Raw genomic sequence first — 16,577 nt, 5'->3', positions numbered from 1 at the left:
TTTTTATTTTCAGATAATAAATTTCACTTATTAATACAGGTTGACCTCAATTATGAATAATGTAAGCGATATTTATGAATATTCCGGTTTTAAATCACTAATCACTGCATGTGTATTGATTACACAGCACAGTAACGCACGGATTTATTTGGCACATTAAGGGAAAGGTTAAACGACGTATAAACATGTATTTTGTAAATCAAGTAAAAATATTTAAGCATTGATTGGTAAAAGATATAAGTTTCTGTAAAAATAATCTTAGTTTATTAACAGAATACGTGTTTCTTTGCAAAAAGACTAAGAACTGCGTTTTTGTTCAAGTCGAAGGTTAATTTCTCAGAAATAGAACATTCTTCGCTTCCCTCTGGCAAAAATGAGCAGTCAGGGCCGACATGCACGATAACGGTTTTAAATTTTGAAATTAACGAGCTCGCTTAGTGGCAACACCGCGAGCAAAGCGAAGTACGGCAACACCGTCCAGCGGAGGGTCGTCTCCCAGGTGACAGCATGCTGGTGCAAGAGCCTGTGCAGGTGAGCCACTAATTTCGAAGCTCTGGCTTCATTCTTAACAACGCGACGGTCGATAAAACCGAATTAATATTTCCAGGCCGCCATCTGGCACTGTCTCAACCAGTATGCCTACGCTGATGCAGTCTTTCTGGCCGAGAGACTCTACGCCGAACGTTAGTATTGTTTACAATTCGACATTACCGTCTGCACATCAGCTAGAACGATATTCATCGTTAACTAATCAATCGAGTGACAGATGACTTAAATTGATTAATGCGAATTCAAGTCAAATGTCATTTTCTTATAATTTTTACAAGTATAACAGCAAAAATTTAGATGTTCATTAAAAATATCAATAAAAATCATCTTAGATGGAGTGAAATATGTTTGTTTTGTACATTGATTTATATTTGAAATAGAAATACAAAATATTAGTCATCAAACAATCTATATTATATAGTGATCGCTGATGAAATTATTTCTCAATGCCCTGATGAGTTAACAGAATTGAATTTATCTTATTTTTTTGTTGTGCTTAATTATTTCTATATTTTTTTTAGATATTTAATAATTTTTTAATTTCCAGTTTCATCGGAAGAGAGCGTCTTTTTATTAGGAACGTGTTACTACAGAGCCGGTAGAGTCAATGAAGCGTTTTGGTTATTGAACAATGCGTCTCCTACAACTCCAAATGCAAAATTTTTACTTGCGAAATGCGCCGTCGAGTTAAAGAAGTATGTTTTTATATTTTTTCTGTGAAAGTTGCATATATCACTTAGCTGCACTTTTGCAATAGACAAGTCAATGATACGTAACACAATGTCTATAATTGAGTATTTATTTTAGATTGAGCGATGCAGAAGTTGCGTTATCTGGAGCCGAAACGGAATTCGGAGATATTTCTCCGTTTGCGCTGCAGTTGCTAGCACAAGTCTATTGTAATACCGAACGAAGAGAAAAGGCGAGCGATTTATTGCTAAAATCGCTCCATTTGAATCCCTTTCTCTGGGATTCGTTCGCTCGGTTGTGCCATCTGGGAAGAAAAGTAAACGCCGATGATATTTTCCAGTTGTCTAATGTGAAAAATCTTTCGGCTTGTTTAGGACACAATCCGGCCGTGACTACAGCGGCGGATCTCATAACGACCAATCCTCCTTTTAGTAATAGTGTCAAGATAACGCCTAACAACAATCTTCCCATTGCGAATCCTCCGCTTATCGGAGGAATGACTCCCGAGAGCGTAGTTCCTACCGGCCGGCTGCGGAGTGTATTCGGAACGACCGCTATCTCTCCGTTTTCGCCTTCGTTTGGCATCTTACCGTTAGATGAGACTCCTCTCAATTACACTCCGACGCTGACGGACGCCAACGAGCAAAAAGCTTTACCAAAGTTAATGAATACGATACGAAGTCAAGTAGGCTTGAAAGTTTTCAGCTCTACGCCGCGACAGACTCACACGACGCCAACTCAAAACGTGCGTCGATCTTCGCGTATATTTTGCAATAACTATTCGGTAAAAGAAAATAATAAATCACCAAATAGGAAAATCGCCGCTCCGAAGAGCCCGTCGCGTAAAAACAAGCAACGCTTGACAAAAGTCAATTTGAACAAAGCTAGCATAGAAGTGACTGAAGGTCGAATGCGCGAAACGACGACTACACAAACGATGACTATAGGTAATACGGCGCAGCAAGCCGCTCGTCAGAGTTCCGAAGGTCTCATGACCCTGCTGCGCGCCATCGGCGAAGCTTATCTTCGCCTCGCCGGTCTGGAATGTCGGAAAGCTTTAGTTTTATTACAAGAACTACCCCCGCGTCAGTATAACTCTCCGTGGGTTCAGTCACTGTTAGCGATAGCGCATCACGAATTAGCCGAGTACGAAGCGGCAGCTAGGCACTTTGCCGTGGTGCGAGCGGCTCAACCGTTGAGAACAGAATACCTCGATATATATAGCACTTGCTTATGGCATTTACAAAAAGAAGTCGAACTGTCCGCTCTGGCTCGGGAGCTAGTCAAACGAGATCGGCAATGCACGATCGCGTGGACCGTAGCCGGTAATTGCTTTTCGCTTCACAAAGAACACGATACGGCAGTCAGGTTCTTCAGGCGGGCCGCTCAGTTGCGACCGGATAGGCCGTACGCTCACACTTTATTAGGTCACGAATACGTAGCCACCGAAGAAACCGATAAAGCGCTGTCTTGCTTCAGGACCGCGGTGCGTCTAGATCCGCGCCATTACAACGCATGGTTCGGCATCGCTACGGTGTTCTCTAAACAAGAGCGTTTCAAAGACGCCGCCGTTCATTTCAAACGAGCTTTGGATATACACCCGGAATCGAGTGTATTATGTTGCCATTTAGGTGTCGTGATGATAGCTTTAGGACAGACGAAGGAAGCGTTGGAGATGTTAGAACGCGCCGTCACGATAAATCCGACGAATCCGCTGTGCCGCTTTCACAAAGCTTCAGTATTATTCTCGGCCGGGCAGCTGCGAGAAGCCTTAGTAGAGCTCGAAGAGTTAAAAGACTTGGTGCCGAAGGAGTCTCTAGTGTATTACCTGCTAGGGAAAGTACATAATAAATTAGGTAATTCCGATCTCGCTCTGATGCACTTCAGCTGGGCGACGGACTTGGATCCGAAAGGCACCAGCGGACACATAAAGGAGGCGTTCGATCCGGCTCGAGCCGAAAACCCTCCAGACTCCGTGTTGTAGCTGCTCTGTTTAGTAATAAATTGGCTGAAGAAATATAACTTTAATATATATACGTAGATCAAAAAATAAATATAAAATCAGACTGTGAGCGGCGTGTAAGAGTTTAATTTATGTTGTATATATTATGTATTGTGTATTATCATAGATAAAAATTAAAAAAAAAAATGGATTATATGATTACATATCTTTGCGCTGTGCATCCATCCGAGCAGGTTAACCTTCGTCTGTCGCTCGGGTCTATTTTAGCTTATTTTGTACTTGGGCTACTTGTATGAAATTATGTATGTATGCTATTTTTTTTATTAATTAGGATGCATCGTAAATATTTTATGAATTTAAAGCTGAGTTTTGGGCTCGTTATTACAATTATAGATTTAAAAAATGTGCTAGAAATTTATTTTCGATAGCATGTAGTTTTTTTTGTTATAGTCAATCTTATTGATACTGTAATGAAAAATTTATTAGTCACGTCAGTTGTGTTAGATGATAAAATTGACTGCATTAAGCACTTTAGCAAAAAATATAATTTTGTAAATAAAATATATGCATTTTTTTATAGCTACCTATTATTAAAAAATCTATGATTGTAATTTAAAACACAGCTTTAAAACCATGCATCGTAATCTATAATAACATTTTTAAGTATTTTGTCAAAATAAAAGTATTGCAAAATATTTAATTATGAAAAAAATAATGTAATGAAAAATCATTGGATCAAACTTTTTACATTGTTTCTTCTTCGTGTCTTCGATTATATTGAATAATTTTATTATCAGTTATCAGATCTCATAAAAATAAAATGATGCAAAAGGTAACCAATTCTTAAAGCTGCAGCATATTGACACAATTATTTTCAAGTTCAATAACTCTTTGAGCAACGTATCTATAGTCAGGTCATAGCTTATAATTTTTTGTCCATATAAAATTTAAAAAATATAGTAGACTCGAGGGGTCGACAAAGGTTAGACAGATCTTAATAAAATTATATAGTGAAGCGTATCAGTTCCTCTGCGATATATACATATATATATATAACCGACGCATTCATTCCAAATATGGTATAAATACATATAGTGTTGTGTTAAATTGTTTCAAATACCCGCTTTAAATGTAAACTAGGATAATAAGTGTAATATAGGGTTATATATGCATAATTTGGATATATTGATACAATATCACAAATTTCCATTCTTTTTTAATAGCACAATTGTAAAGTAATTTAATCCTGTTCTGTTTATAGTTTGCGAGTAATTGCATGGCGTTGTTCACTTTTGTCGTAATCATCAAGTGCAATATTTAATTATGTTAATGTATATTTTTTTTAATCGATTGTTGCACATGAGAAGATTTATTTAGTTTTTAGCATGGTTAGTAATTTAATTTTTCCAACTAGAAATTACTCGCTCATTTTTTTTTATTATGTACATGTCTGGTCATTATAATAAAATATTGGAATTTAATAAAATTTTAGATCTCATGAGATAACATGTCAAAAACTTTGCCAATCTTATAATAAATCAAACGTTTTTAGTTATTTGTTTTTTAATACGTATCCTAAGATGTCTGTAAATGTATATAAATATCCTGAACGAGATTTTTTAATGTCTTATTTATTCTTGATTGATACTCAATCGTTAAATTACGATGATAATAATAGATGAATGTCTTTGAAGAAAGATACGAAATGAGAATACTTTTTATTATTTTATATAAATATTTAAAGAAAGATCAGATTAATATATGTTTAACTTGTATCTAACCAATAAAATCAAAGATTCTCTGTCGTTATTTATAATTTGACTTACACATTCAACGTGTCTAAATCATGACGGAGTGATGATCAAACTTTATAACTATAGGAATGTTTTTTTATTCGTAACGAAATGAAATGTATAATGTTAAAATCGGAAAATTTGGTGCGAAGCTAGTCTTCAATATTTAACTAACGAAACAATTCACTCTTAAAGCATGATAAGTGTTCTTAAATGTAAAACTATTTATGATGAATATAATATAATACCCAAAATAACTTGTATATATCTGAAACATTTAGTTGTACGCCGTGCTGTTGTCTATAATAAAGTGTTTCGATTTCATTAAATAAATACATCATTTTATTTAGCATGCCTAACCCTATCTACTTATGTACGAGAACTATTCAGACAGTACTAGGTTTCAAGGCCTCAGTTCCAGCAACGTTGTGTAAATTACTAATCCCGTCTAATGACTGCAAGGTTAATTTTTTTTATACAGAATGAGAAACTGCTAATGAGATTCATCTCCAACTTGTTCCTGTTTATGCAATGATGTTAAGAAGTAAAGTTCATGATGAAGACCTTCTGTTGTCATTATTTTGATAGGCGTTTAACGATCAATGAACTTTATGAAAAGCAGAAAAATGCATGTTATTCAATTAAATACTATGAATCTTAATGAAACAGAAATATTTATATGAAATGACGTCCCTGATACTAAACCAGAAATTTTTGGGTTATCCCTAAAAAAAACGGTAAACATATATTTTTACTAGTGAAAATAAAATTTATCTGGCAGGTGCTAGTAAAATTATATAATTTAAACTTTTCCATAAGTAGTAATATATTGATTTACATACTTTATTAACATGCGGTGTATAAATGTTACAGTGAATTAATATTTTCGCTAGTATTAATATATATCGACTGGTAAAAATGTATTTGGACTTTACTAGTGAAAATATAAATTCACTGATAGGCGCTAGTGAAATTATATGCTGTTCTAAAATGTCTAAGAAACTCAATTTGATAGTTTTGAAACGTCCATTTGCCGTTCAAACCCAAACCTAACCTAGTTAAAGCTCCAAAAATAATTATAGTTTCAGAACTTTCATTAGGTCAAGACCAAAATACAAACTAAGACGACTCATCTCTCAAGGAAAAATAAGCATAAGAAGAAATACTGACAGACGTCGTATCTCGCATATTACTCCATAGTTTGTCTGCACTCCGATATTACACAACGTTTTAAAAATATTATAGCTATCCTTATCGATATTACTACGGACTTCTGATATGTGTTAGTCAAAGTATATTAAAACCGAATTTTAGTCAATAGATGGACGCAAAAACAATTATCACTTCTCAGAAGTCAAAAGCAATAAACCTGACCATAATGCGCTGGTTTGTTAATAAGCAATTTTGCTTATTAACATACCTAGAGAGGTGGAAATGTGCCTCTAACAATTAAGATTTTTTTTGTAAAATAAGCAGCAATTTCCTGCTACTCTAACACCCAATCTGTGTAAATTCTTCGCTGTTTGTGCTCTATGGGCTTCAATTCTTGTGTTATCTGAATTTTATACGGTGTAAGTGTAAATCCAGATACAAAATGTGCCAAGGGAACCATAAGAAAAGCCAAAAAGCTACAAACACCGACGAATCTACAATTCCGGGTCTTCGGCCACACTTCTACTTACAGCAGCAATATTCTCGACTGAACAGGCGACACAATGATGCATAGGCCTTACACTATCTCCAATACTTCAACTCTCTTAAAAAATTTTTACTACACAGCGAATTGTTCGCTCTGTAGGATGATGAAATTGACCACAATCTTCCCGTAAATTTCGATACGCAGTTCATACAAAATTGTTATTACTATAGAACAATTTTAACGTGTTGAGCGGTGATTAGACGATCCATATCGTAAATGTGTTGTTGCAAATTAACATTTGACACTTTCAACATGCGTAATTATTGACAGCTGTCTGATTTGCAGTTCTGCTAACATAAAAAACTTGAATTACGCATATTTTTTATGACCTGCAAGCTAATTAAATCGACGTAAATTGTTGCAACATGAAATACTCAGTCCTATACTGTCAGTTTAACAGTTGCAATGATCCAATATCTGTTTGAGCTCTACTTTATGTGATATACACCTTTTAGGAACGGTCAACGAGGGATGAAGGGAAAAGGGGTTAAAGTCTGATGAAGTGATGCTGCAGATGGTACAGTACTGCGCACTTTTTTTATTAGTATCCGTGCATCAAGTGCTAGAAAGCTTACATTAATCGATATGGAAACTACATATAAAAGTGATCATTCATAATAAAAAAATATTTAATTAATAAAAGTTTATATTTGTACTGTATAATAAAATTGTTGTATAATATAATATATTTCACTGAAGTGCATTCATAACATTGGAGATGATCGGTTTGGGTCTAATTTTAAAGATTAGCTTCTTCTTGACAATAGCTTTGACATGATATTCAGTTCCCGATGAGTCTCTATGCTCGACGGCAAACGTTGAATCAAATGCACTTCTATCCATTTGACTTGTTTGAGATTTCATCTTGGAGTCTTCATCGTTGATCTTCTTCTCAAGAACTGCAAACGGCTTCTCCATATTAGTTTCCTTGCCTTGAAGAATGTGATGTCCTATAATGAGAATTGGCTGTCCTCCGCTCGTGTAATGCAAATCCCCAACAAATTCTCCATCCCACATCCTTTCGTCTCGAGTTTGAAGATCGCCCTGCAATTCGATTATTGCCCATTCTGGAACAGCCTCTCCAGGATTTTCTCTAAATAGAAACAAAACGTTTATTTTTTAATTTCCTAATGACAAAATTATGTTTGTATAATGCATATATAATTCTGTAGCATTTAATTGCAACAAAAATAGTTTACTTCGGTATTGAAATAATTTATGTGCAATATAAATTTCATTGTCATGGGAAGATTAACAACATAAAAAGATTTTTATAATATTAAAAAACAATGAAGCAATAAAATATTATTTAAAAAAAAGTTTGGCGCTACTGCACGCATATGTAAAAAAATATATTTAATTTCAGTTGGTCATTCATGGGTAATGAAATGAAGTTTCAAGATTTCTGGAGTATGGATTTGACAACTGCTTTGATCTATTTTTCTGAAAAAAATCATATTACAATATTTTTTTTCGTATAGTAAAAACATTCATAGACGCAGCACAATAAACTTTAATAACGTATTCAAATAATTACTTGTGCTAATTATGATCGGCCTCTGGATCACTTATTAATAAGTAAGCGATTAATCACGATTGGCGCCCGAAATCGCAGGTTCGCCCGACTCTTTACGACCGTCGCGTGGGGAATAAAATCATGTATTAGTTCATAATAATATTTATTAAATTAAATACAAAAACATAATAATTAGATCAACATCTGAATTTCTTGAAAAGCGGATGCTTATTGGCTGTTGACGATGAAGGTTTTTTATATTCGTAATATACTGCATCATCAGCTCCGGACATTGACGCCATGTTACCGGGGCGCCTAACGGCCCCAGGCATGAGTCCTTCTCCGGCAATACGTTCATCTTCACAATCTACGTCGGATGCAGCGAGAACCTTATAAATATTTAGTTACATTATTATTTATATGTTCAAGATTTCTATATATTTAAATTTACAATATACCTGCTGCAAAAGTTGCCCTTGTTCTTCTCTAGTTCCGTACATCATATCGGTTTCTGTGTCCATTCCACGTAATTCTGTGATGACCTTAAATGTAACTTACATGATTATACATGTTAATTAATAAAATAAATTTAAATTGTTTGATAACACACTTTATAACTGTATCCTTGATTAACAAGAAACCGTTGTCGTTTCCTACTGTAAGACATTTCCATAGTGTCTTGCGAAACCAACGTGTAAAAGAAAGCGTTGTATTCTTCAGCTATAGCATTTTTCTTTGCTCTTAATATACGACCTAAAATAAATAGAAAAATATTATAAATCAATTCAGCTGACAAGATAAACTATAGATAAATGTGACATTTAGAATCGGTCAGAAATGTCAAAATTATTTACTTTTAAAGAAAATATTTTTTTATTGAATATAAGCCTTAAACTTTGATAAAATCTAAATAGAAATCAATTGGATTATGGAATAATAGAAACAATCAAATTCGACATAATATCTGATTATGTGAAAACTCATCTTTGATTTGTTGTTTTAATTTAACTGAGATTAATATAACTATTCTTGGAATCTGTCTGCGTTTGAAGTAGTATTTAACTTAAATGATTTTTAAAATTGTTTCTAGATACTTATTTTAATTTTCATCTAAATTGACATTTTAGTCATAAATAGTTACAATATTTTTTTAATTAAATTATTTGTTTTTCTTTTAAATAAACACTTATTGAAAACAAATAATTGGCTTTAGTTGGACTAACGTAGATAATGGGAAACCAATATTTTGGCTTTACAGCTAAATTTATTTTAAAGTGTATTGCGTAAAGCTAAGGTGATAAGATTTTGAAAACATTAAAAGACTAAAAATAAAAAGGGCATCTCAGAATTTTTTGTTAGAGGAGGACAAATTGCTACGGAAGCTTAAAAAAATCATTTCGAAAATTTTTGTTTGAGGACAAATTGCGGTGGGAGCTAGGTCATTTTGGAAACTTTTGTTCATTTAGGGATGCTTTGGAAGCTAAATAAAATACATTTTGTTTGAGGAGGATGAAGAAGGACAATCATCCTTAAAGAGGACGTCTGGTCACCTTTATAAATATAACCTATTGACTTTTTTAAAGTTTTTATAATTAATTGTTGTGAGGTATGTAAAGAAATTCAAATCAATAAAATATAATTACAATACTGTAAACTTTTGTATTTGTGAATTTAATCCGTAAAAATATAATAAGAACATTTGAGTTCATGTCATGAATGCCCTTCATAAATATATCGTTATCTGTTTTTGATGAAATATATTCTTTTCAATTTAAGATATTGTTAATACACCCAGGCCTGCCGAAAGGGGAAAAGATCATAGCAAGAATATATTTATTAAAAAAGTAAAAATTTACCTCAAATAATGAATCTGAATTAAACTAAAATTGTTTGAGATGTATGTACTGATGTATTACAGGTGTAAGTTTCTTCAGCCCTTTTTATATATACAAGAAATAAAAGGAGCAGAACATTGCCTTCAAAAGCACCCACTTTCTAGGTAGTAGTCTCACAATAAACATTATTATTCAAAGGGACAGATTGTAGTATTTTGATGCGGCTCGGTTTGTGTCAAAATTTGTTTTTAAAAAATATTAGACATGAGAGGAAATATTCAACGGATGTAAATTAGTAGCAGTAAATTTAGGTATTCGATCTGAATTTTCAGATCAAATACTTAAATTGTTTTAATTGCTAATCTGCTCTAAAATGTCTATGAAACTCAATTTGACAGTCGCGAAACGTCTATTTGCTGTCACAAAGCCAAATCTAACCTAATGAAAGTTCTGAAACTGATTATAGTTTTAGAACTTTTATTAGGTCAAGTCTAAAATATAAGCTAAGCCAATTCATTTCTCAGGGGAAAATAATCGGAAGAACAAGTACCGATAGACATTGTATCTCACATATTGGTCCATAGTGTGTATGCATTTCGATATTACATTATGTTTTAAGAATATAATAGCTATCCTTACTGATATTACTATGGACTTCTAATATAAGAGGGCTAACCAAAGTATATTCAAACAGAATTTTGGTCAATAGGAGCGCAAAAACAATTATCACTTCTCAGATGGCAAAAATCCACGTCAAAAGCAATTAAATTGTGTTGGCGCGATCATGATTTTATTGCTTTTGACGTGGATTTTTGACTTCTGAGAAGGGATAATTGTTTTTTGCGCTTTCCTATTGGTCAAAATTTGGTTTAGACGTACTCTATTCGATTCTCGTAATATTGTTATACAAAGTCCTAATATAAACGCTTGATAATCGAGCGCTTTCACCGCCATGACACGATTTTATTGTTTTGACTGTAAATTCACTATATGGAAACACTGAACAGCAAAGAAAACACGACTAATTATCAGATAAATATTATGAGTAAATATTTTTAATAATTTTTAATGCCTAATTAAAATATTTCGCATAAAATATGATTTCAGAAAATATGTCGCAATGGTGGCTAATTTTTATATTTATTTGTAGCATAGAAAGGGTTAACTCGTACCTATTATTATTTATTCAAGAGATTATATTACAATGCTAAAAAAATTATAAAGTGCCATTTTCGTCATGAGGCCCGGAATCGTTGTTTTCCCAGGGCCCGTGTTTGCTCTCGACGGCCCTGAATATACTTTTATATACAGTTGAACGGAAGAAATAATGGAATGATTCAAGATGATGGATCTTGATTATGTACATATTTGATATCTATGACATGTTAACACACCCTACATAATAAAATAGTATTAGACAATAATTACCCAATCTCTGAGCTTCTTGACGACGAGAACCACCATGTGAAGATATCTGAATCAGCACGTTAGCTTCAGGTAAATCAAAACTGGTGTCAGCGACTTTACTGACGAAAATTGTATTTACCTAGAAAAATAAAGTTGAATTTATGAAATTTGATAAACATTCTATAATTAGATATTTATTGTGTCATACTTTATGATTGAATTTGAAATTCTGTAAGATCTGTATACGTTCACCCTGAGAAGTCGGACCATAAATGAACGGTTTGTTCAACTTGACGGCATAATGCTTCAAAGCGAATACGTTATCTGAGAAGACGATCGTTTTATCGCCTCTTCGTTCATGATACCTATAAAAATAATAGCAAATTAAAGGGTAGTTATTTTTTATTAAAAAGCCTTAATCCTATATAAGTTTAAAATAGAGAAAGTCGATCATACTTGATCAAAAACTGGCAAGCTCTGAATTTCGAAGGATTCATGACGTAGAGAAGCATACGGCGAGCAGTTCGACACAATAAATACTCTCGATAAAACTCGGGTGCCATTGGACACCAAACTTCGGCGCACTGCACTCGTGCGATATACCCTCGCTTCTGCAACTCCAACCAATTGGCTTCGTACAACTTGGGACCGATCAGGAAATTCAAGTCGGCAATTTTGTCATCTTCTCGAAGCAAAGTTGCCGTCAAGCCTATAAAAATACATTTATGTTTCAATATAATGAAGAAAAAATATCAGAAGGCATGGTAGTAAGAGGATAAAAATTATCCACTGTAGAAGAATGGACGTGAAGAGGAAATCTGAATGGCTAATTCTTAGACTATGAAAGCGAAAGATAAAAACATGCACAAGTACTTTGAGAGGTGGTGTTGGCGCCGTATGTTGCAGATACAATAGACTGAGAGACACAAAATATGGCTCTCAATGATGTGTTCATGTTTGAACGAAGCTCAAGCATGAGCACAACGACCGAGTAAATGATCATTTTTATATATTTACCTAATTTGCAATGTGAATGAACAATTGTCAAGACTCGTCTGAACATCTTCGCCGGAATCGTGTGTACTTCATCAAGCAGTAAAAGTCCCCATTCTTGACCTTTCAACCACTTCATCGTTTGATCGGCTTCCCAACTACGACGCTGAGTGTGCGTTATCATTGAATAAGTCGTTACCAGCACACTGCAACCCACAGGTTTATCTTTGGCTTCTGACGTAAATCTAGAAAAATTACATATTTAAATAATTCCTTTATTATAAAGTTATCTATAAGTTGCTTTACTTAATAAAAATTGAATATTAGTATTATATATTATATACTAAAAAGTTAACAAATTAGGCTATTGAAGAGACTTTTATGACATTGGAATAAAAAACTCGTTCATGAGGTTTGTGGTAATTAAATTTAAAAATAAATAAAGGGAGTTTAAATCAACTTTAAGTCAGAAAAAAAATCAAATCTAAGTCAGAATTTTATTAACAGCCTGGTCATAATTATATTATTCAGGGTCAGAATAAATATCAAATGGTAAGAATAAAAATATAGAACGATTAGAATTAAAATATAGGACAATCATGTGAATTAAAAAAAATATTTTATTGCCCATTTATGTTTTTTTTAAATGGGCAATAAATTATTTATTTTAGAAATATCTTATAAAATATCTAGCTCGCACCTAAACTGTTGGACATGTTAGGCGCAAGCGAGTATCAGCGATGGAGCATTAGTCAGAACAGTGAACACCCTATGAATAACTCTCAACGAATCTATTTAATTGTATGTAGGACGCGAAGGTATTCAGAGCGCTGAACGAAGCAGGAACCAATGAACTGATAAATACTGACTGAAAAAATGATTCTGACTATTTGTCAAAATAATTCTAACCATTTAATATAAATTCCGAGCAATTAACATAAATTCTAATATTTTTTCTGACTTTTTTATATAAATTCTGATGTGAAAAATACGAGCCATATATACCTGCAGATCATGCTATCATCGGCAGTGGACCACATTTTAAACTGCTGCTTCCACTGTTCGACGGAAACGCCTGAATTACATAACACAAGAGCTCGTTTGCGAATAGTACAACAAGCAGTCACTCCAACTAAAGATTTTCCAGCTCCGCACGGTAACACAATAACACCAGATCTAAAAAAAAATTTATTATAATAATTTAAAAATAAAATCACTTTAAATTTTAATATTTACCTAGCTCTTCCATTACCGAACATCTTTCTGAGACTTTTCTCCTGATACGGTCTCAAAACAGCCATCGGTTTTAAATCAATATTAATATCAGGGTTCACAGTATCGTTTCGAAAATCGTATTCAGCCAATAAAGGATGTTCCAATTCTATGCATCTCTTTTGAATGACTTCAATCTTTTCGGGATTGACTTCAAACGATACAGTGTTACTGATCGACTCTTCGGCTTCTTCGTCCTCTTGATCTAACTTTTCATATAAATTTGTAATATCTTCTGGTACAGCTTCCGCAGTAACTATAGTACCATCAGCAGGTTTATCGCCGTCTATTTTTTTATAAAATTAATAAATAAAACTAATCAATAGATTTAATAAAAATAACAAATTATAAAAACCTGTTTTTGGTTTGATCGTTCCGAAACTAGAAACGGGCTTTTTATCCAATGTGTCTTTAATAAGAGCATCAGGATCAGCCTCATTTTCAATGTGTCGTAAACGACAATCTTGAATAATAGGGTCTTTTAAAAGCTTCTGCAATATTTCAGGATGGAGGCTCTCTACGAAATATCTATGTAAAAAAATAATTGATATTATATGGATTACATTTAAAAATAGTCAATCAAACTTAAGATTTATCACCTGTTATGTTTCAAAACAAGCTTTATCTTTCCATACGATAGAGTACAAAGCTTAATAAACTCTATTATACCGTCAGGTACGGTACATTTGCTCAATCTACGTAAATATTCAATAATATCATCTGTTTGAAGTCCGACTGAAACAGCGGCGTATAAACTATAAGCCGTTAGCTTATATTCATGGATATGCTCCGGTCTAAAATATACAATATTGTCATTAAAACTATAAATAAAAATAAATATAATCAATCATTCTTATAATTCAACTATACAGTTGGTTTGAAAGAACACAATCATAACCAAAATTAGTAATATTTATATAAAACAGGAAATGATCAATATTTTTATATTGAAGAGATTTGAAAGATTCGCTGCAATTTTTTAAGTAAGAGCGTCACATGTTAATTCCTTGATTATGGATGTGAAAGTGTTCCTTCTTATGTTAAGTGTCACGTAATATTGCATCTTTGAGCTCGAAAAAGTATCAGTAAAAACTTTAATTGCGTTTGTAAATGGAAATAAAAGGATTCAGACGATGCAGGTAAAATATGTAGATATGAAATTGATTCTTACAATTGGAATAATCTGACGAGTTTTAAACAAAAAAAATATTTCATGATATTATTATGAACTACATGACAATATTTAGTTCAATATATTTTTAAATTATTTTAGAGTCGCTTGTTAATATTTAATCTAATCGAAATGAAGATGCTTTATTATTGTGTACATTTTTAAGACTATATTAATTTTGTGTTGTGACAATTTTCATAAAGAGGCAATGTTACCATAAACATAAATTTAATATTGACCCTCTTATAAATTATTATTTTATAGTATTTATCAATTAAACCCAAAAGAGCTATGTGGTTATTTTATAATTACCTGCACACTGGTTCCGATATAGCGATTAAAAAGTCATGAGCGTGCTTATACACGGGTGAGAAAGATTCTAAAAATATGTGACCGTTCGGAGCCACCCATAGAGGCCTGGAGGAGTGATCCGTTTTCAATATCATCTGAATCCTGTAATCTTTGGCTCCGAACTCATCTTCTAGGACCTGTTCGTCATTCTTTTCGACATCCTTAGAAGCCGCACCGGGAACGCCGTCGGCTTCGTTGATATCATCTTCTACTATGATAGGAGCGGCTTCATCTTCAGCTCGGCGCTTTTTTCCTATTATTAATACATTCAAATAGGTGCAATAAAATAGCATAAAAATACAATATGCGACTTACCAAATCGACCTTCGTTTGAAGATTTAGAAGAATCGTATTTTTTACTTCGCTTAGGTGGTCCCATTATGTACTAAAATGTAAATGCAAACTTTCATACAAAATGTATTAGGTCAATTAAAAATAATACGTATTAAATAATTAAAAATCCTAATTATAATTAAATAAAAAAATAAACCTACCTATTCTAAATAATTTGTATCGGCAAAATATTTGCTTTGATAATAAAAATGTTCACACAAACATAAAAAAATATAATGACAATATAATTCTCATAAATAACGCGAAATAGTGTGGACATACAATTTTCTAAGTTTTAGTGTGTTTCTAAGGCGTTTTAAGGTGATTCTTACAGTTTAACAGCTATCGGCATGCCGCGAACGAAACTACGCACCAAACGTTGACTCACTAGTGGTCGACTGACAGAAGTTTTCACAAGGCGATGATCTAAATAACAATTTTATTGGCCATTAAACCGTCTTACGATAAAAGTGAATAAAAACTGATAAAAATTTGGATTCTTTAAATATATGTTAAATTTAATTAAACAATTTTATTTTTTTAATATTTAACTTTTTATTTATGTATTGTGCTACATTTTATTATATAAAATATTTTAAAGTATAAATTAAAATATTTATAAATGAGATAAGAGGAATAAAACAAATACTTACAAAATATTACTTTAAATTTTTATTACTGTATAGGTGAAATATATTTTTATTAAGTAACTGTGTATTATGTTTCAATTAAAGATTTTATTAGCTCTAGCTATTATATTAAAATTTGCTTCTGCGAGGTAATACAAGGTAATATAAACCAGAATTTAAGACGGCAAGCTGTTCTGCAGCTACTTTGATGATGTGCTACAGCCGCGTCTGTGTCAGCTATTTTGAATCTGACTCCATCGTGTGAATCACGTCGTCGGATATCAGTTTGGCGGACGAGTGGCAATTGGACACAGATTGTGCCGCTGCAGTAGTATTTTATTTAGAAGTATATAGTTTAGTTTACATGTTATTTATA

The 16,577-nt window shown here is 32.9% G+C and overlaps 3 protein-coding genes across 3 annotated transcripts; 1 reads left to right on the top strand and 2 right to left on the bottom strand.

Moving 5' to 3' along the window:
- The first annotated feature begins 459 nt into the window (after window positions 1-459).
- Cdc27 (cell division cycle protein 27) lies at window positions 460-4,757 on the top strand. Its single transcript, XM_088185980.1, has 4 exons — window positions 460-531; window positions 608-683; window positions 1,097-1,244; window positions 1,357-4,757. The coding sequence occupies exons 1-4, from the start codon at window positions 508-510 to the stop codon at window positions 3,221-3,223; spliced, it is 2,115 nt and encodes a 704-aa protein (XP_088042106.1). The 5' UTR covers window positions 460-507; the 3' UTR covers window positions 3,224-4,757.
- Window positions 4,758-7,327: 2,570 nt separating this feature from the next.
- LOC148235088 (chromosome transmission fidelity protein 8 homolog) lies at window positions 7,328-15,975 on the bottom strand. Its single transcript, XM_088185674.1, has 2 exons — window positions 15,905-15,975; window positions 7,328-7,787 (listed from the first exon to the last, which is right to left on the bottom strand). Exons 1-2 carry the CDS (start codon window positions 15,922-15,924, stop codon window positions 7,385-7,387), a joined length of 423 nt encoding a protein of 140 aa, XP_088041800.1. The 5' UTR covers window positions 15,925-15,975; the 3' UTR covers window positions 7,328-7,384.
- Window positions 8,360-15,975, bottom strand: hay (ATP-dependent DNA helicase hay). Its single transcript, XM_088185673.1, has 14 exons — window positions 15,905-15,975; window positions 15,555-15,624; window positions 15,201-15,492; window positions 14,317-14,511; window positions 14,073-14,245; window positions 13,682-14,003; window positions 13,451-13,621; window positions 12,470-12,690; window positions 11,909-12,161; window positions 11,661-11,817; window positions 11,474-11,591; window positions 8,821-8,963; window positions 8,669-8,752; window positions 8,360-8,599 (listed from the first exon to the last, which is right to left on the bottom strand). The coding sequence occupies exons 2-14, from the start codon at window positions 15,616-15,618 to the stop codon at window positions 8,408-8,410; spliced, it is 2,385 nt and encodes a 794-aa protein (XP_088041799.1). The 5' UTR covers window positions 15,619-15,624; window positions 15,905-15,975; the 3' UTR covers window positions 8,360-8,407.
- Window positions 15,976-16,577: the final 602 nt, after the last annotated feature.

This window comes from Plectrocnemia conspersa, unplaced genomic scaffold, assembly GCF_051122295.1.
Source record: "Plectrocnemia conspersa isolate PC_06_02 unplaced genomic scaffold, ASM5112229v1 ptg000005l, whole genome shotgun sequence".
Taxonomy (NCBI): domain Eukaryota; kingdom Metazoa; phylum Arthropoda; class Insecta; order Trichoptera; family Polycentropodidae; genus Plectrocnemia; species Plectrocnemia conspersa.
This window is presented reverse-complemented; position numbering and strand designations above follow the sequence as displayed.